Raw genomic sequence first — 22,298 nt, 5'->3', positions numbered from 1 at the left:
GAGTGCAATTGCAGGGTCATAGGGAAGCTCTATTTTTAATTTCTTGAGCAATCTGGGTTTTAATGTTCTCTAGGGAAGTCTACCAGAAACTGAGAACCACAGGTCTACAAAGTCAAATAAGCACCTTAATTGCCTATTTCTGTTTAGATAGATTTTAAAACCGGTTCTCCAATGCCCAGAGCTGCCTCTAGTTCAGACCTTCTGCATTTGGCTGCTTTCTCTAGACATTTCATTGGCTCCAGAGCCATCTGGCAATTTGATTTTAATCCTTTCTCATGGCTGCCTCAGATTTGGGACAAGTTGGAGGGCCTCTGATGCCATCCTTCGTGTGTTTACCAATCTGGCCAAGGTGTGGGAGTCAGTGGCCCACATTCTGGTCACATCTGCCTGGGAACTGTCTAGTAGTCCCAGAGTGTCTGAGAATCCATCCTGCTTGGTGCCTGATCTCCCCCAGCTTACTTTGCGTTGACATTTTTACCTTTGAGTTGAGATAAAGCAGAGAAGACTGAAAAAACATCTATTTTCCACGCGTGCTTTCCTCAGATTTAGCTTTGAATTCTTAAGCCTCTGCCAGGAGGGTAATTAGCAGCCCAGATAAGAGGCCAGCTATGGCAACTACTTGTCTGCAATGCACCCCTTCCCCACTCCTCCAACCCCCCCACCCCCCACCCCCGCAAGAGAGAGCTCTACATTTGATTAGAGAATTTCTACAGAGAGTTTGCAGACCCATAGCTCATTTTCGGGAGATAGAAAGTTAAAAGGAAAATTTAGCAGGAAAGAGCACGGTTTTTATCTCTGTGTTACCAGCAATCATTCTATTTTAGAGGTTCACATTCGGAGGTTCTTGGAACAAGCGAGAGAATTTACAAAGCCATATTTAAGGGAAGCCCTCTGGTGAAGGAGGATGTTATTCCACTGTCTTCTGCTTTCAGGAAAAAGGTGCTTCATCCTGCTGTATTGTTACTTATCCTCCTGTGACCTGAACAGCCAGAGGCAAGAACAAACAAGAGGGCCTTAGATGGATGAGGGAAGATTTTTAAATGACTATGCTAAAATAAGAAGGGAAATCAAGGGGCTGCTGGAAGGAGTATTTGGTGGAAGCTCTGGGAGGTCGATCTGTGTTGGGGGTCCAGAGAAGTGTGCTGAGGAGTCGTGTCCAAGATGGTGTCTAAGGGCCCAAGTCATAGGAAGCAGACCATTCACCAGAGGGTCAGATTGGAATGGACAGGGCTAAGGGAGAATGCTGGGTTGTGTCCATGGTTTGGAAGGGAGTATGGGAGGAAGAATGTCCAGGTAATTCCCTGAAAAACTTAGGGAGGAGGGCAGCAAAGTTCCACAGGGCAGCAGCCATGGGATAGAAAAGGTTAAGTGTTTAGTGAATTCAGAGACATACCATTCAAATTACGTTGTTATTTGAGGGGGCACAAAGGTAAGGGAATATACTAGGCCCTAATAATGTCAGGAATCTCAGGCCCGATTTCTGACTTCACAAAAGCTTGCAAAGAAATAGAAAGACCATGCAAATCCATGTAGACCTCCTGCCAGATTGTGGGCTCAGGGCTCAGTGGAGAGCTTGGCCTTTGAAGATCCCCAATAAATTTTTGATGTTGATGACAATTTGGGCTTTTTTAAGAAGTCAAAAGTGAGTGACAATAAGTTGTTAGAATTTTTCTCAAAAAATAATTCTGGAGACACATACTGGAATCTTAAAATGGACTATTAATGTTTAGAAGGAGACTTGGAAATGACTGGATGACTGATTTAACAAAAGAGGTTTTGTGAATTAAAAGCATACTTTGAAGGGGGAAGATGAGTTAATTTTTACCATTTGAAGAAAATGGTTAAAAATTTCTGGAAACTAGAACTGTTTGTTGTGGTTTACTTGCTCTAATTGACATTTATTATGATGTAGTATCTCAGGATATCATATTCTTCAAAACAGCTGACCTAAATAGTAGTATATCATATTCTGAAGTCCTCTGTAGAGGTTTTAGAATCCAGAAAGGGCAAGCCTTCCTCCACAGCTCCATGCAATCTTTTCAGCATCTCTACATGGACTTCCAGCTGCTGCTCTATACCATTACCTACATGTCCAAAATGCATTTACACTTACCATGTCCCCAGCTTAATCCCCAATAGATCTGCTTTCCCCTCAGTGTTCCTTATCTCAGCAAATGGCAGCATGATGATTTCTGTTGCTCGGGACAGAAAAATGACAACATTTTTTTAAAAATTCCTTTCTCTCTCCCCACCCCAAATCTCCTTGATTGGGTATACCATTGGTCTCCACCTACAGAATTTATTCATAATCCATCCACTTGTTACCCTCACCACCACTGACACCCCTAGGCACGCCATGCTCAGCTCTCAACAAGATCAGTAGAATAACCTCCTAAAGAATTTCCCTGCTTCCATGCATGCCCCCCTGTAGTCTATGCTCAACGCAGCACATGCTTCTCAAAGTGAAGTCTGATCATGTCCCTCTGCTTCAACCCTCCACTGGCTTCCGTTTTCATCAGGGAGGAAGACTAGGTACTTCAACATCAGATTTCTAGATGACATTATAGAAAGTCCTGCTTCATCTAGCACCAGCTATACCCTATACCTCTCTCTCTCTCTCTCTCTTTTTTTTTTTTTTTGCCTAATCAAACTTTAGCTTTATCAAAGCTCAGTTCAAATACCCCCTACTCCCTTAATGCTTCTCCAGTTAATCCAGATTTTGTTTATCATGTCCTCTGAACCATATAGGCTAGAAATGTTAGCTTGGCATTTAATTTCATGCATACCATAGTATATTCAATTTGGTTCAAGAAAACATTGGAAAAATTCCCATTCTAGTTATAGTTAGATACTACTTTCTTCCAGAAAGTATTCAAGGAAGATTAAAACACATCATGGATAGCATGATAAAATAACAGAAAGATGGTTGCTCACAAGTTTGAATGTCTTCTAGGCCAAAGTGAAAAAGTAAGAATTCACTTATTTGAATCTTCTCTCATCACATTGCATAATTCAACTGGATTAACAATACCGGAGATTTAAAGAAAAGGGAACTATGTCTCCCTTTTGAATTGTTTGGATTTTTTTGAAGTAAATAAGAGAAGAGGCTCTAATCATCTTTATTATCTTTTCTATTCTCCCACTGCATACAGTATTCAAAACTTCCTCCTCTGAATGGATACAGAATAATGTGTTTTTACCGACCATTTCGGGTTAGGACTGAGCTGTTATTTCACCCTGTTTTTGGTTTCCTTGCTTCTTCATACAGAATGAGACTTTGAGATCAACTGAATCTCAAAATATCTGCAAATAAGCAAAATTTGAACCACTGCTGTAGCTACCAGTCTCCTAAATGAGAGTCAGTTTTCTTTCTCTTGACTGGTCCATCTACCTTAACTCAATTTTATAAGACCCAGAGACTTTTTGATAACATTTACATTACATTACATTTGATTATATTACACTGATCAGTATTCCTATTGATCATATACAGGTGCCTGGTACTATGATAGGCTCTGTGATAGATATTACAACAGTCTCTTAGGGTGCTATCTTTCATTGTTTTTGTCACTACTAAGACTGAGTTAAGCACCTAGGCAGCTCCGTACGTGTCTGCCTTCAGCTTAGGTCATGGTCTCAGGGTCCTGGGATCTAACCCTGCATCAGATTCCCTGTTCAGCAGGGAGCTTGCTTCTCCCTCTCCCTCTGCCTACTGCTCCCTCTGCTTGTACTCTCTCGTGCTCTCTCTCCCTCTCTCTGTGTCATATAAATAAATAAAATCTTAAAAAAAAAAAAAAAAAAAAACCTGAGTCAATGGACAATGATTGTTGACTCAAACTTGGAGCTAGAATTTACTAATAGGTATAATAATAGCATTTCCTCTAATCAGGTCTCATTGGTCAATATAAAATTAAATCTGACTGATTAGTTTTAAACAACATTTAAACAACATTTACTGTTGTTATCAGCCCCACTTGTATGTCATCTCAAATACTTATTAGCAACTGTATCTTCACATATTCCTAACTGTAGCAACCAGCTTTGTGCCATTGTAATCTTTAGCATCCCACTTTTGCTAGTATCTTTTGCATCTCATTTCCTGCCCTGGGATGACCAATAAGAATTGCTCAATACTACTGTATATATAATTTATAGGGTCAGGTTTATCAGTGCTCAAGGACCACACTTGACCAGAAGCCTATGGAAAATTCTTTATACTTTCATTCTTCAAGTGGACATATTTTGTAAGGATCCGCATAATTCTTGTGGGATTGTGTGGCAGCCATCTGTACAGGGGCTGGTTCACTAACACATATTTGTATTGGCTTTCTCTCTATTAGTGTTTTACTCCCATGTCCTTCCCTCCTGCCCCCCCAGATCATACAAGCACTAGCACATAAGCCTCTGACTCATGTTCTGCATTGAGTCCAACCAGGTTAAGAACTGCTTAACCTTAAATATCCACCAGATAGTGTTACCTCTTTTCAAGGAAATGTAACTCTATTATTAGAGGATGCTGTAGAAAATTCCTCATATATAGGGCGTGCCCTGTTTTCTTGTCCTTATCTCCAGGATGAGCTAATCATTAAAAAATGCCTTAGGAAATCTCTTTCAGAACTTAAAATGTAGCAAGCTCAACCTAAGCTAGGTTTTAGGAACATAAAAACATGAAAAATAAAATTCCTGCCTTTAAGACACTTGGAGTATATGGACAAACAGACATCTAAACAGACAATTAGAATATAGTGAAGCAAGAGCAATGGTAAAGTTTTGCATAGGTGCTAAGACTTCTGGAAGAGAAGATTCTGAAGAGATTCTAGAATGAAAAACTAGGATTAATCCAAATAGTAAAAAGGGGGAAAGTAAGTTATGCCAGAGATAATTATATAATAGTCCAGAGACTTAATAACAAAATATCTTCAAAAAAGTAAAAGGAAATAGAGTTTATGGATTATGAAGTCAAAGACGATGAATTTGCAGAGACAGGTAGGGGTTGTGCAATAGAGAGACTCAAATGACTTGGTAAGGAAACCATAACTCATCTTGCAGGTGATGAGAAGCCCGCAAAAATGGTAGTTCTTAAACTTTTTTGAGTCAAGGATTATTTTGAAAATCTGGTTGAAGTTACTGTCTCCCTGTCCAAAAAGAGCACATCTGCCAAAAATTTTTCATTCCATTTATTGTGAATTATTGTGATTCCCCTAAAGCCTGCCCACAGACTCTCTAAAAATACTCATGTTAAGATCTCTTGCACTAAAATATTTAAATCATAAGAGTAATATGTTTGGATTTGTTCTGAACATTCTGGTAGCCATATGGAAAATGGATTTTTGAGGGGCAAGTTTCTAAGTAAGACCATCAGTGGGGGCACTATGTAATAATCTAGGTGAATAAAAATGAGCAGCAAACTTATAGAGTGTGCAGAGAGGAAGTGATGGATTCAGAAAATTTCCTTAGGAGCTATACTTAACAACACCGGGGTTGATTAGCAAGATAGGGTGTTGATGAAAATGAGTTTGTTTTTGGACATGCTGCCTTTGTGATGCTTTTGGTGTATCCAAGTAAAATGTCCTACAAAACTTTGGCTATACCAATCTTGAGCTGAGGACTCAAAAGAAAGATCTGACAAATGTCAATCTATATGTGATTAAAACCACGAGTAGATGAGCTGATTCAGAGAGACAGTGTAAGAGAGTGGGTAAAGAGTATTCATACAAAGTACAGTTAAAAGTGACATAAATATGAGGTATAAAAATTTTCTGTTTTATATGGCAAATAGGTCAGACAGTCATTTCAGAATGGCAGAGACACAGACCAAATTAAAATATGCTGAAGAACGAGTGAAAACTATGGAAGCAAAGGCAATGAATGAAGACCATTTAGAGAGTTTGGCTCAGAGAGAAATGAGCAAGAAAAAGCAACAGTTAGATGTTTGAGATAATTATGAGAGTGATTTTGTTTTGTGTGTGTGTGTGTGTGTGTGTGTTTTAAGGCTGAAAGAGAAATGAACTTGCTTCTGCACTGTGGAAAATGAGCAATGGCGATGAACAGAATGAATGGTAATCGATAAAATAAATTAAGGTCCAAAAGAGATGAGAGGAGGGGATCCAAATCACCAGCCTAAATGGATTGTCTGAACCTTACACTGGAGAGAGGGTCTCACCCCTTGTGAATTGGAAAGGTGGTGAATTGGAAAGGTGGCTGGGTTGAAGATAATTCTGTAGGTGCTATGCAAGGAAGAGTAGCAGATCTTTCTTCCTTAATATATCATTTTTCTAGGTGACCTAAAAAAGAGATAATAGTTTTGTAAAGATTTGAAAGGAATGGAAGAAAGACAACCAGGAAGCCAAGAAGCCAGAGTGTAATGTTGGAGACCATTGACTTGTACTCACAAATCCTAGAGTGTCCGACTTTCTCCTGCATTGCTCCAGGGGCAAACATGTAGGAAAATGATGGGTTAATATGGAATTAGGGTCTGGTTGGTCAGTAATGACAGGAGGATATAGGTGCATGGGAACTGAGTAGACCACAAGACCCAGCTGAGTAGGGCAGAACTGGAATGAAGGGAGGCAAGGGAGAAAATAGAAATTGGGATCCATATTTGACTAAAGAGAAAATGTTAAGAACAGTGAGTTTGTGAAAGAGCCTAAAGGAGGCGAGTTCTTTGTCAGAGAACAGAACATTGGATTTAAAGATTGCTAACCTGGAGGAATTCTGGGTTAACTGCCCTTGGGCGAGGGAAGGTGGGGTAGGACGGAAGATCTCCAGATTTGGGATCAAGAGACTTTGAAATTAGTGGGTAGATACACAAGAACATGGAAATCATTCAAGGTGATAATGATGCTTGAGGTGAAGAATAAAACTTTGATTCTGAGCAAAGTCTTCACAGGCAGAAAGAAGGAAGGTGAATATTTCTAATCCTGTGTTATCTGAGGTCAAGGGATTAGGCAGCCTCCTTTGGAGAGGAGGAACTCTCATGTTCTCAGAGGGAAAAAAAGGTTGTAATATTCTTAGAAAAGGGTTTCAATGGTGACAAGGCAGAGCAGGAAGCATTTTGTTTAGGCATTGAGAATATGAGAGACTGTTTAAAATGGAAAAGGAGCTTTAGAAAGCAAAGAGAAAAGGTTTGGGAGTATAAGTACAACTCTTGTAGTGTAAAGGGAAAAAAAATTAACTTTTATTAAGACTGTATTTCCCGGACTTGCCCACATAACCCTTGTTTGCATAGTGCCTATTAACCTCTTACAGAAGTAGTGCTGTGTGAATTCCAGTTTGGGAAACCTTGGCAGAGCACTCAAGGATGGCAGGGCTGTGAAGCATTCCTTGATGGGGTGCTTGCTGCCAAGTCACGGTAAATCCAACTCTTACGGTATCTGGAGGGCAGCGTTTGGATGAAGATGAGCCAGCTTCAAGGCCACCCAATTTGTTGAGTTGCTTTCATGGCTGTTTGTCTTTTTGACTCAGCTAAATTGAGAAGTCTGTGAAATCAGGATCATTTGTAATTTATTTACGTCTCTTCAACATTAGGCTTATTACTGAGCATACTAATAAATAAAAAATAAATCTTTCTTATTGAAGCTTGCCATGAGCAAAAACAAATTTACAACTTAGTTTTTATTTTTTGCTTCTTTCCTTCTGCCTTTGTTGGGGATTTAGCTTCCATTTAGGTTTTTAATCTAATTTGAAATATCCAAATGTGTTGGAGTTCTTTGTCAATTTTTTATGATAATTTTTGCTTATTCCTTTCAGTATCTCATATTTCTACATACTTTCTTTCTTCGAAAATTTGATGAAATGGTCATAGACAAAGGAAATGTGAAAAGACTATTTGATATTGCAGACTAGTGAAGTATTTATTCTAATTATTAGAAATAAACAAAATAAATGATTAGACAGATTTGAGAAGTATGTAGCTAAATCATTTAAAGGTGATGTTGTTCTTTCAAAGTAAACTTTTAAAAAATTAATCCAGAGTATAAAATCAATTAAAAAAGTACAAATTGTACATATTTGACCAAAAAGTGTTATGACTATCAGGAAATTACTATTGAGAATTCTTTAGTTTGCTTATATAATACAATAAATATAGTTTTGTATATAGAAGGGAATAGGTAACTATTAATATATATGTAAAAAATGTGCAGAACTTAATATTAATATTAATTTAGTATTAAAAGAATAAAGATGAAAACATAATTTATAGTATTTATAGTTACACAAAAGATAAAGGGTCATACATATGTGCTTGAATATACAAAAGCAAAATGCAAATTAGTATGTGATTCTACTGTGGCTTATAAAAGCAAAGATGTAAAACAGTTGAAGAGTTTAACTTCTGAGCCTGGTACAGTTATGAATTGTACTTGAGTTTGTATTTTTAAAAATACTAATGCTATTTGTTATGCATTTATTAATATTCTCCCATGAGGGCACTTGCCATCAGCTAAATGCAAGAAAAAAATAAGGGTACTTATAGAAACTTCCAATCTCTGGATTATTTGATATATTGTCCTCCAATATTAGCAGAGCTTATTGTTAGGACAGAGTTCCAGCAGTTATTAATAAGCTCTATCTCCCCTGCTAGGGTGATTTCACAATACAAGATAAATCCAGACTGTTTGAATTAGATATCGCTAGTCTCACTATTGCAAGGTGGACACGAAAGTTCAGAAATATATTGTCCAGAAAGTACCCATGTCTTCCCTTCTTGAAGACCCAGTGTCTTTGAGAACCCTGGGGAGTCACATAGATTAGGAATCTTAACTTCCATTGTTGAGACTTACCTTGACCTGTAGGCCTTTAAGCTCAAGTTTGGTTGATTTGGAGAACTGTGTTTAATAAACCTCTGTCTGTGTAACCATGGAAGCCCTCTCATGCCATGGGATCCAGAAGTAAGGAGAGCCCACTGTGTTGGACGTCTGCTTTTCTTCCACTCACTTCCCCATTACAGTTTTAATGAAAACCTTTGCTTATAAACCTTCCTCTAGTGAGGCTAAGAAGAAAAACAGATTCTGCCTGACTTAATATTCCAGGTGTATAAAAAGAAGACGAGGAAAGACTCGTTTCCTTAAAGGCTAGAAAAACAAAAACACTCTATGACAAAGGCTTTCGTAAACCCTTATTTCTCCTTTGAAGAAGGATGTCTGATTTTAAGTTGAAAAGTTCATAGTCACATCCCCAGTAGTATATAGTTCATGTTTCACAATTCCACATTACTCAAGGTTTCAATGACCATTTTTAATTATGTAGGCTTCAAGGAGACAATCTGGCAGAAAGGACAGAGGACACATCGCAAGCACTGCATTCTCCAGATGAAATAGTCCCAGATTCTTTGGGTAAGTTTTAAATCCAACAACATTTACTATATTTGAATGGCACCTGAAGATTAAAAAAGAAAGAGGGGCGCCTGGGTGGCTCAGTGGGTTAAAGCCGCTGCCTTCAGCTCAGGTCATGATCCCAGGGGCCTGGGATCAAGCCCCGCATCAGGCTCTCTGCTCAGCAGGGAGCCTGCTTCCCTTCCTCTCTCTCTGCCTGCCTCTCTGCCTACTTGTGATATCTGTCTGTCAAATAAATAAATTAAATTAAAAAAAGAAAGAAAGAAAGAAAAACAAAATGAAACCAAACATCTTGCCCTGCTCCAGGTCATGGTAACGGTTAGTCATATATCCACCTCTCCCTTGGGTTGTGTGTCAGAAGGTTAAGGACAAAGGAGAAAAGGAAGCAAGTCGTATGGATTCTGAGACGCAGCCTCGTAATGTCTGTGCCCGATTTAGGTAGAAACAGGTCAACTATATTTTGGCTCCTCCCCAAATTTTGTCACTACTTGCAACTTGTTTTTGTAACTTACATTGCCTACTCCCATTTTCACATTATAGATCCCTTCGACTTTCAGAAGAAATGTCAACACCATATTTGATTTTCCTTCCTCTTTCTCAGCCCTACATTAAATTGGTATCAAATTGTGGCAGTGAATTTCCTCTCCAGTGAATTTCCTCTCCTCTTCATTTTCCCTGACACCACCTCTGTGCTTTTGTCCTTTTTCTCTGCCTACTGGAACAAGCCTGTAAATAGCTATTCTGTGTACTATCTAATCTTTTTAGATTATTATCTTTCTAAAAATAAAGCTGCTTCTTTTATCCTGTTTTCTGTAGGACACAATTCAAAACCCTTAACACAGCATATTTAAGGGGCACCTGGGTGGCTCAGTGGGTTAAGCATCTGCCTTTGGATCAGCTCATGATCCTGCAGTCCCAAGATCGAGCCGCATGTAGGGCTTCCTGCTCAGTGGGGAGTCTGCTTCTCCCTCTGGCTCGCCTTTCCCTGCTCATACTCTCTCTATCTCTCATAAATAAATAAAATCTTAAAAAAAACCACACATTACATTAATGTCAGGGCACTTCAGAATGTTTCCTACGTAAATAAAAAAGTACATATAATGCCATGGCAATGACATCTAAGATTTATCACTGTTTCAACATTGAGCGTTCTGGCCAGATGCAATCAGTACATCCAGTTGGGATAATTAGAAAAGAAGCTATGGAAAAATATTTTCCTTCATTTGGATAGAGAAGGACTTATTAAAAAAGTGAAAAAAAATCCCAAAACATAACCAAAAAATTAAGTCAACTATAGAATGTTAAAAACTCCTGTTCATCAAAAGATAAAAAGAATAGGTGAATCAATCAGCCACAAAATAGTAAAATACATTTGCAATATATTTGTTACTGATAAAAGATTAATATTTAGAATACATAATCAATATATAATTTAATAAAGATCAACAAATAATAGAAAAATAAATAACAGATATGAACAGATATTTCACAGAAAAGGATACACAAATGACAAATGAACATATGAAAAATGCTTGACTACTTTAGTAATCAAAGAAAAGCAAATGAAGACCATAGAGAGATGCTGTTTTACTACCCTTATTTTGGTATTAATTAGGAAATTTGGCAAAAGTAAGTGCTGGTGAAGACAGGGAAGAGAGGAAATTCATACACTCTAGGTGGGGCATAAACAATTTTGGATACAGTTTTCCATTATTTTAAAGTCTTGGATATTCACATAATCTAAAGCTCAGAAACTCTACTTTTGGGGGAATATATCTTAGAGAAACAAGTCTCAGGTACTATGAAATGTGAATAACCTTTGTTGACAAGCAGGCGGACAGGAAAATGGATACATTGTGGAATTGTCCCATTGTAGAAAACTGCATTCCAAATACACACAGAGGATGAATGAAATCAGAGGTGTGCTGGCAAATGTTAACAACTCTTTCTTTGAACACAAAAGACCTGATTTGTAAAGATTGATGCTTCCCATGATGTAAATACTACCATTGTGGCTAATCTAAAGCAACTGATCTGAAAATGTCAGTGAGTCTCCCAATCTGATATGAGTGAGTTACAGCTCCCAACTGGATGAATCTTAAAAGCATAATATTGATTAAACAAAAGTAAGTCATAGAACACCATTTTTATAAAACTCAAAACTAGCAAATCTAACTAATATATTCTTTAGGAAAATATACATAAGTGATAAAACTATATTTAAAGAAAGGAATGAAAGACTCAAAATAGTGGTTTTCCTAAGGGGTGGGGGAAGCAAGGACATGGGATAAGAAAGGTGCTCGCAGGTATATGCAGGTTATTGGAAATGACTTAATCTTAAGTTAGAGTTTGAGGATGTTCACCATTATGCTTTGTATAGATGTATATAATATATTGTATATATACATGCATATATATATATATATATACAATAGACCCTTGACCAACATAGGGTTTGGTCCTGTGTTGAAAATCCTTGTATAGGATATATATAGGGTTTATGAAAATGCCTGCATAGTTTCAAATCCGAGTATAACTTTTGACTCACCAAAAACTGAACTGCTAAAAGCCTACTGTTGACCAGAAGTCTTACCAATAATATAAATAGTTGATTAACACATATTTTATATATGTTATATACTCTATTCTTACAGTAAAGTAAGCTATAGAAAAAATGTTTTTAAGAAAATCATAAGGAAAATACATTTATAATACTGCACTGTGTTTATTGAAAGAAATCCATGTGTAAGAGGACCTGTGCAGTTGAAACTTGTGTTGTTCGAGGTTCAACTATTTATACTTTTCTTACATGTCAAATATTAACATTAAACCTTAAAAAACAAAGTGTTGGGGCACCTGGGTGGCTCAGTCACTTAAGTGTCTGCCTTCTGCTCAGGTCATGATCTCTGGGTCCTAGGATCAAACCCTGTGTCAGGATTCCCACTCATTACGGAGTCTGCTTGTTCCTCTCCTCCCAGCGAGTGCTCTGTCTTGCTATCTCTGTCGCTATCTCTGTCTCTCTCTCTCGCTCTCAAATAAATAAATAAAATCTTAAAACAAAAGGAAGTGTTGTGGGAACATGAACCAATGATACTGTGCACAAGACAAGAAATGATAATAGTTTCTTTATACTCAAGTCTCTTGTAGTACTAATGAGATGGTACACACCCATGGCAGACCTTTAACATTGACAATGAAAGTTGAACCATGTGGCACTAGTGACATGGAGGACCTGGGCTGGCCATTCCTTGACACTCTAGGTTTCGAATCAGACTGGCTTCTTTTCACTGATAGTCTTGCATGTGTACCTTTACTTAAGCCATTCTTCTCTGATTCATAGTGAATTCTTTCTCCTCCCCTCTGTCTATTCAGATCCTGTGCTCTAAGATCACATCAATTGTACCTGGTGTCCAGCCCACATCAGTGTTTTCCTCTTCCTTTTCCCTTAATAGTTTTTGAATTACTTCTTGTGTGTTGTTCTTGCTCAATTGGATTATATGCTTCTTGAGGTTTTCTTGTGTTCTGCACCATGCCTGGTATAAAACTAGACAAAAAGCAGATATTAATTTCATTATTGGCCCATTAGTGTTTTTTAATTTTATCAAAACCGCAGGAATCCACTAATCCACCAAGGAGATATATATCCTTCAGCAATCACATTTGCATAATAACTGAATATTGTAAGGATTTAAATATTTTGGAAAATTTAACAATTCATCATCACAAATTGTACTTAATTCACTGATTATACTTAATTGCATCCATGGGGGGGGGATATTCATTAGGCTCCTTTCTTGAACTGCTTATATCCTGAATTCCTCACATTCAAATTTTAGTAAACCTAATCAGCAAATTACAAAATTTAAGTTTCTGATTCAGTACACTCTTTTCTACTTAGTTTAGATCACTAGATTCAGTAATTAAATATTTTTGGTATTATCCAAATTTGCTGATGTTAATTTTAAGTCAACTGTGCATCCACATTGAGCTTGGCTCCATAAACATACATATTTCTACAAATAGGTGTAACTTTCTGCATAAAAAAATCTGTTGTGACATAAACAGCAAAGGTAAAACTAATGAGAGAAACAAGTTGGATAGAGCTAAAAATTATGATAAACCCTACACATTTCTAAGTTCTTACCTGAGGATGCCCAATCAATTGAGTTGGCTAAGTTTCTCAGCCCAGTGCTGCCAGATATTGTTAGATTTTGACAAAATTACTTTGTTTTTCTGTGTTTTGGTTTCTTCTTCTCTAAAGTGAAAAGACAAGATAAATTATAATATTTGAGAAATTTAAATACTTATTTCCCCCTCCATGTGATTGAAAAAAGCTCAAAGAGGGGCATGTGGGTGACTCAGTGGGTTAAGGCCTCTGCCTTCGGCTCAGGTCATGATCCCAGGGTCCTGGGATCAAGCCCCGCATTGGGCTTTCTGCTCTGCAGAGAGCATGCTTCCTCTTCTCTCTCTGCCTGCTTGTGATCTCTGTCTGTCAAATAAATAAATAAAATCTTAAAAAAAAAAAAAAAGCTCAAAGAGTTATAATTTAAAATACAAGGTTTGCTTGTGTTTTGAAAATCATTTATACTTTATGTAAGTATGATAAGTATACTTTTATAAAGAAATTGTTCTGAAATAGAGCAAAATAGTTTACACATATGCCTCCACCAATTATGGTTAATAAGCAATGCATTCAGAATTCTTAAAAAATGCAATGTACTCTTCCAAGCATTAAACACTAAGATTTTATTTTCATGATATCTATTGTCCCTACAGGTATATTAGATTGATATTCTGGCCTAGATTTGGACTATTTAGAAGGGTTCTTTCAATTTAACAACTTTTAGTATGAATATGTAACTTTGCAAATATTCTGGTAGTACTTCACCATTATCTTTCTACATTAAATTGAATGGACCTCACTGGATATGGCATCAATAGCTAAGAAGAATTCAACCAAAACAAGAATAGAATAGAATAGAATGTAAAACCATAAAAAGTCACCACTACTTCCTTTTATAAAAATGTTCATTTTTCTTAAAAAATTAATACTGTAAATGTGTTCAAGTATATTCCAAAAGAGAAAGAGTCATAGAAAATTATCTTGCTCAAACTGTTTTGAAAACACCAAGTTAAATGCCTGGCATATTGTATTTATTTATTATTAAATGAATATACAAATACACAATAAGTGGGTGATGAATTAATTAGTACATACATGCATTAAAAATCAAGCATGACGGGGTGCCTAGGTGGCTCAGTCATTTAAGCATCTGACTTCAGCTCCGCTCATGGTCTCTGGGTCCTGGGATCAAGTACTGGGATTTGAGTCTGCTAGGTGCTAGAATCTGCTAGGTGCTCAGCGAGGAGTCTGCATCTCCCTCTCCTTCTGCCCCATCTCCCCAAGTGCTCTTTCTCCCTTAGTCTTTCTCAAACAAATAAATAAAATCTATTAAAAAAGAAATACCAAGCAGAATGACAGTATTCTTTAAAAATCATTAACTGGGGATGCCTGGGTGGCTAAGTCCCTTAAGCAAGCATCTGACCAGCTCAGATCCTGGGATAGAGCCCCGCTTGGAGCTTCCTGATCATCAGGGAACCTGCCTCAAACTCTCCCTCTGCCTCTTCCTCTCTCCCTACTTGTGCTTTTTCTGTTTCTCTTAAAGAAGTCAATAAAATCTTTAAAAATAAATAAAATCATTAACTTATTGAGAAAAACACGAGAATAGTAAGTATTTCTAACTTAAAAAATCAACAAATCCACAAGAGGGTTGATTTTCTTTTTCTGTATATGTCATTTGCTTTGTAATGTAGAGTAGAACATTTTAATATTATTTATTAAGGAAATATTCTACTTAATAGTTTTAATACATAAGTGAAACAAAAAATTGTGAGTGAATACTAAAATTACACTAATATTTCCTCACAGTTATAGAGAATATAATTCAGCCTTACTGGACTTAAATTATGCTAATTTATACACTCTAATTTAAAGAATCGCCATATTGTCACCCTTACAACTGGGTGTTGGTAGGTAGGGGTTCAAGTATTCTTCATAAATGACTTAATATTTTTGAACCTGGTACAATTCTCATCATCTATTCTGATTTTATCAACAAAAATTTGCTGCTTTTGGATGTCATCATTCTGTTTGGAAGGGTGGTAGGTAACATTGTAAAATTTATCTACATCTCAAGAAAGTATCCATGTCTCAAAGAACATACTTTCTTGAGATGTAGATTTAAAAAAAAAACAAAACTTTTTTTTAGTGTTTTAGTTTTTTTAAAAGTTTTTTTTTAAACTAAAAAAAGTTAGCTTCATGTTGGAAAGAATTCTGTGTTCTAAAAAAAAAAAAAAATCTACATTTACATCTAGATAAACTATGTGCCCTGGGAGTTAGTAATTTTTTTTTTCTTGAATGTAAAACTTTGAATTATTAGAGACAGAGCTCCATGGTTCAAAAGCTATGATTATAGATTTGCACTAAGTGTTCCACTGTCTCTCCGGTCTTAGGTGACCATTAAGCTTTTGAAGGATTTAATGCTTTGATTTTCTTCCCAGAGTGCACATTTTTATGCAGTGGAAAAAATCTGCCTCCATATGTATGTGAATCTGAAGGAAAGTCTTCTTGAAGGATTCATATGGCTCTTTCAAATATTAATAAATATAAAGAAATAAATTTTAAAAGTTTCCAGTGGTTTAAAATACTTGCCTCTTAACTGATTTTTGAAACTCAATTTTGAAATTTGAATAGAAAGTTATTAAAACATAGACTTTTTCTAATGTTCCATATATCTATCCTTATTGCAGAATTATTATAACACTTAGAAATCCTTATTATAATTAACATAATTCAGTAGACATATGGAAAGGGCTGCCATCACTTTATTCACGTATTAAAAAGTCAATACTCACCCACTCCTCAAATCTAGTCATGCTAACTAATCATGACTTCTCACTTGATACTTAAAATGGAAAAGCCCACTATCATTTCATGGGATGTATCTTTCCCCAAACTTTTCAGAATTTGCCACCCCATTTAATAGAACACAAACTGGTGCTTAAATTGTGTAGCCAGAAAAAAAAAGAAGGGAAGAAAGGAAGGAAGTAATTAAGAAAGAAAGAAAGAAAGAGAGAGAGAGAGACAGTTGAGAGATAAAATAAACATAAAATTATAAGCCAGAAAATGGACATCAATAAAAGTTCCAATAGTCAGCTAAATCATACGCCGAAAGCAGGCTTGCTCTGACTAACATAACAGCAGCTGTCATACATTTTTTATTTCATCGTGTCCTTCTCAATTAGAAGTAATTAACATTTTCATATGTTGTCTTTATTTTTTTTGTGTGTCTTTAAATTAAATAAACAGCATTCTACTGTTTGTTTTAACTCAAAAACACTAAGATTTTTCAAGTGCCAATTTGGCCACTTTCATATCCTTCTCATAATAGTTTTATGTATCGCAGAGTCAGTAAGCAATATGTGACAACAATTATTCATTCTTTTTGTAAAAATAGATTCTTTACCCGGGACTGAAGAAGCACTAATGGAAGAGGGCGAAGAATTTGAGAAAGCATCTAAATTAGCAAGATATGTAAGTACATTCATTTGCTTACTTTTTTCTCAATTCCTTAAACTAAGGTATATTACCAATAGGAAAATCTAAAAGGAATAGGAAATATATTCTTTAAATTAAAAAATATTTTCAAATGTGAGTCCAGTATATCCCACGCTGTCATGCTGAGTGCTTATATTAGTAGGTGACTAGCTTGTTAACAGGTATAGAACAAGGCGGGACTGAGCTTTATCAGCAATTGGGGCAGAAGAATTTTTTTTTTTTTAAAGATTTTACTTATTTCAGACCAAGAGAGAGTGAGAGAGAGCAGGAGCAGGGAGAGGGGCAGAGGGAGACGCTGACTCCCCTGAGCAAGGAGCCAGATGCAGGACTCCATCCTAGGACCCTGGGATCATGACGTGAGTTGAAGGCAGACGCTTAACCGACTGAGCCATCCAGAGGCTCCAAGGGCAGATGATTTGAATGAGTTAGAAAAAGTTACGTTCTGCTATGATTAACTTGATTAACGGCTGGCTTGTGTACATGAATATTCAGAAAGATTATGAGCTGTCATTCTAAACTTCATTAACTATACACATCTTAATAAAAATTAAATATTTTGCATATCCTGAAAGTTTACACATGACTTAAGCTTGCTGTTATTGGTTGTGAAGTCCTTGTGATATTTTTGTTAAACTAGATCTCTTCAGTAGAGTATATTGAGAAAAAAACCATTGGGTTAAGATTTTCAATGAAATTTAATGTTAAAAGAATAAACACACAAAATAAAATCAACATGGGAATACAAAGTGTAAAGTTTATAAAAGGTTTTGAGTTGCTATAAAAATGACTAGGCAATCCTGCATCACCTTAAATTTAATATCTAAACTGGGTTTATATCCTACAGTAGTCTCTGTGTTAGCTTGCTAGAGCTGCTGTAACAAAGCATTGTAGGTTGGGTGGTTTACATAATAGAAATTTATTTCACACAGTTCTGGAGGCAAAAGTCTGAGATCCAAGTATCAGGATTTCTTTCTTCTGAGGCCTCACTCCTTCCTCGTAAGTGATCTTCAGATATTAAAAGCTGTTAGCATCTCTCATCCGAGACTTTTTCAGCCCAAACAGAATCTGTTCTTTCATCAAATTCTGACATTGTGTCGTTTTTCGAAGACTTCAGTATGTTTGATACTTTCTCTGAGCATATTTTAGTTTGCCAAGTTCCCTTGCAAAGTGTGGGTTCTGCCTCAACCAAGCTAAAGGTTCCGGATAACATTCCCACATCAGAGAGTGTCATGGGGTATGCACTTGATCAAATATTATTTTTGGATTATAATTTGGGATTTTCTTAACTTTTTTAAAGAAACTTTCTGACATTTGTAAAATTCAGTATGTTTTAATAACTCATGATGATAAAAGCATGTCGTCATTCAGGTTGTGACAATGTTTCATTCATTACTTTTTCCAAGCTTTTTTTTTATTCCTCTGTGAATTTCACCAAAGTTTGTGTATCTCCCTCATATGTAAAAGAATCCTACCAGATTCTTTTCCTAATCACTTTCTAAAATCAAGATAGATCCTGCCCATAGTATTTGACTTGCTTAATAACACATAATAAGCCAAAGAGGGAAAAAAAACTTCTCAGTGATTTCAAGCTGATTGTGAGAGACTTTTACTTACTTTTTTCAGTGCTCACATAGTGCTTCTAAAGCAAAAATTTGTTCTAAGCCAATTTTACTTGTTTTCACTTATCATTCAGTAGATTTGGGGTTCTTAAAAATTCTACAATTCTACTTAATGTCAAAATAACTATTTAATTCTTTTTGGAAGCATGCAGAATATAAATGATACATGGAGAAATAAATTAATATCAGGACCCTGAACATAATTTCTACACAACAGCTGCTTTTGTCATAAAGAAAACATGGATTAAAAAAAGAGTCAGATGATATTTTAGATGTAAATTCCCTAAATAATATTTTTTAGGATTGTATTTTCGGTAAATCAAAGAGGAAATTGTGGCCTTATCTAAATATTAATGGAGAAATGGAAGAAAACAGAACTTTTTTCTTTATTACCATAAGAAATGCAAAATACTTCAAAGCAATTTTTGAGTCACATCCTGTAAAAATATAAACATCCCACAAATGTTGAAATCCATCTAGAGCAGTTTCAACACATGCTGTCTTATTTGCTAACTTTCCTAGTTGGGTATTGGATATTAATAAGTAGGTAACAGACTCTTGAAAACTGTTTTCCCCAGTGGCTTAATTCGTGTTTAAAATGTTTCGTGAATATTTTGTGACTATTTGAATGAGGTAAAGGGAACATTAAGATTTACATTTTTATCTTCCCCCAAGTAAACAAGTCATTTTTTGAAATTTCCCTTTCCTCCACCTCCTCCTTCTGCATTCTGGAATCTTTCTTAACTTATGTACATGTTATGAAGATCAAAGCTAGACTTGTCAGAGACATCTATTTATTAGAAATGAACCAACAAAAAGAAAATCTTAGGAAGAAAATGACAAGGAGCAGACTCTGATTAATGGACTTTAGTTCATTATATATATATAGTTCATAAGTATAGTACACAACCTTTTGTTTAAATCAATGATCCATAAAGATTTAGTATTAATGATTTTTTAATTTCACAATTTCTACAGCTTTCTGAATCTTCACAATTCCATTTTGTTTTGAAAGTATGACATACATATCTGAGCATAGTGGGAAGATGAAAAGATAACTAAGAAAGACATTTAACATTCAATATCTTATTGACTTTTTTCTTTTTCCTTTGTAAATCTCTTGCTTATTTTATTCATTAGTCAATACCAATCAGCCCATCATAAGCAGATTCCCAGAGCATTTTATGTAACTAGTCATCATTTCTTAAAGTAGAAGAAAAATTTTAAAGAAGACTCCAGTAGGGAAGGTTTTCCTGATGTTTTCAGGAATTACTAAAAATGTACTTCTAATACATTTTCCTTCTGAAGAATTTTAGCTCCTTGAGAAGTTATGTTAAACTAACTAGAATGATAGTAGTAATAATAGTAATGACAGCATATGTTTCTATAGGACTTTTTAATTGTTAAGCATTTTTACATACTTAATATCAATTAAATATGAAATATTAACTAAGTATGTCTCGGAATTTTGCAAGTCCTTACACGCATGGGCATGACAACCCTTCAGTGAACTCAGTAGTAGTCTAAAATTCGGGTGAGAATACCAAGCCTCCAGATGATCTGATGATTTGTCCCATGTCACATAGACAGGGCAGAACTGAAACTTGTATTTCCCAGTGCCCCACACTTTCACAGAACTTGTTGGGATCCCTACAATTACCAAGGTAGTAGGGCCACTCTTAAATAGCATATGTAATATAGAAAAATTAAAAATTAGGCCATTATTAGTAGCCAATGTCAAAGATAAAATTATTCATTAGATTAAGTAGATAATGAAAAAGGAGAAGTTTAAGGTACTGGATTGTGACAGGTAATTTTAAAAAATTCTTTTATTTAAATTTTAATTAACATATAGTGTAATATTAGTTTCAGAGGGAGTTCAGTGATTCATGAGTTGTGTGTAACACCCAGTGCTCATTTCATCACATGCTCTCCTTAGTGCCCATCCCCCAGTTACCCCATCCCCACCACTCCCTCCCCTCCAGCAACCCTCAGTTTGCTTCCTAGAGTCGAGTCTCTTATGGTTTGTCTTCCTTTCTGATTTAGTCTTATTTTTATTTTTTCCTCCCCTCCCCTATGATCTTCTGCTTTATTTCTTAAATTCCTTTGATTCTTAAATTCATGAGTGAGATCATATGATAATTGTCTTTCTGATTGACTTATTTCACTTAGTATAATGCCCTCTAGTTCCATCCATGTCATTACAAATGGTAAGATTTCATTTTTATTGATGACTGAGTAATATTCTTGTGTATGTGTGTGTGTGTGTGTGTGTGTGTCCACATCTTCCTTATCCATTCATCTACAGTAGCTAATTTTTTATGAGAGGAAAGGATCAATAAGTTTGGAACATAAAAGACTTGTCTTGCTTGGGTCCTTAATTTTGAAGGAGTCTGAGAAACCAATGCAGCATGAGAAGAAGGGGGATCTTAAAATTAGGAGGAAGGAAAGGGAAAAGGATAATAATAACACAGTTTGGAAAAATTCCTCTGACGGACAATTCAAAGTGAAACTCAGGGAATCCTGGAATTTTCAGGATTAGAGGTAAACTTTGATTACTTTTAAGCATGCATAATATTGTGCTTTGTTAATTATTATATAAAAAGTTTTGTTTGGTGATATAGGGACAAGTGGATGACCTCTCTTTCTCTTTCTCTCCTTCACTAATTCTTTCTACTTTCACTCACAAGTAGTAAGGTAGAGACTTGATTGTCTGATGTTGAAATTTCCCACACACGCCACATTTTCCCGATATTCCATGAATATGAAGTTAAAAAAGAGTAGATATGGGTTAGATATAAATATGATTCTCTTTTGATAATAACTGTAATTGGAAGAGACATAAAGATAAAGAAACATTTACTTGCGTACTTCCAATAACACAGGCAACTAATGTACAAATTTGGAAAAGAGTTTTGATAGGAAGGACATTGTTCCTAAATGAATTTCTTTTTGATGGAAAAAATTAGGTGAAACAGTTTTTGTTAACTTAAAAAAAATTATTCTGCTAATGAAGTATGTACGTCAGGAAAGAGTTCCACATGTATTTCTATTCCTGGTCTGATCGTTAATTAGTAGTGTGGAATCTTCTTTTAACCAATCCTAAGTGCCCTTAGGAATGATGTTAAAAAAAGAATTCCACTACACACAGGAAGCACTGATTGCTGAGATTTAAGGGAAATTTTGTAATCTGCTGAAATCCCATGATTTTCACAATATATGGGTTGCACAAATGCCTTTTTTATCTCCACTCTATGAATCTACACACTATTTTCAAGCCAAATAGCATGTGTCTCCTTGAAGATTCATTCCTTTTATCCAATTTCTTCCTTCTAAGATCTTTATTTCTTCTCTTATAAGCCATGCCAAGAAAAAAAAAAAAGACATTTATACATTTAAAATATATAAAAGTACAAAATTATCAAGTTGACTTAACAACAAGCATAAAAAGAGTTGTAACCGTTGACTTCCAGGTAAAAACTACAGGTAACAACATTTAGTGGACCTTTAGACCATTTCTTTATGAATTTTGATACTTCTACTTTCTAGTTTCCTTTTTTTTTTAAGACTTTATTTATTCATTTGACAGACAGAGCTCACAAGTAGGCAGAGAAGCAGGCAGAGAGAGGAGGAAGCAGGCTCCCTGCTGAGCAGAGAGCCTGATGTGAGGCTGCATCCCAGAACCCTGGGATCACGACCTGAGCAGAAGGCAGCGGCTTTAACCCA

The 22,298-nt window shown here is 35.8% G+C and overlaps 1 protein-coding gene across 2 annotated transcripts in view; it reads left to right on the top strand.

Moving 5' to 3' along the window:
* Positions 1-22,298, top strand: part of C4H8orf34 (chromosome 4 C8orf34 homolog) — a 378,696-nt gene that overhangs the window by 282,339 nt on the left and 74,059 nt on the right. For both annotated transcript variants that reach the window (XM_044245487.1, XM_044245488.1), the window contains exons 9-10: positions 9,250-9,335; positions 16,853-16,929. In XM_044245487.1, coding sequence (XP_044101422.1) covers positions 9,250-9,335; positions 16,853-16,929 — 163 coding nt within the window. The remainder of the gene's footprint in view (positions 1-9,249; positions 9,336-16,852; positions 16,930-22,298) is intronic.

This window comes from Neovison vison, chromosome 4 (genome assembly GCF_020171115.1).
Source record: "Neovison vison isolate M4711 chromosome 4, ASM_NN_V1, whole genome shotgun sequence".
Lineage (NCBI taxonomy): Eukaryota > Metazoa > Chordata > Mammalia > Carnivora > Mustelidae > Neogale > Neogale vison.
Note: the sequence above shows the minus strand (reverse complement) of the source record. Positions and strands in the feature narration are given on the sequence as shown.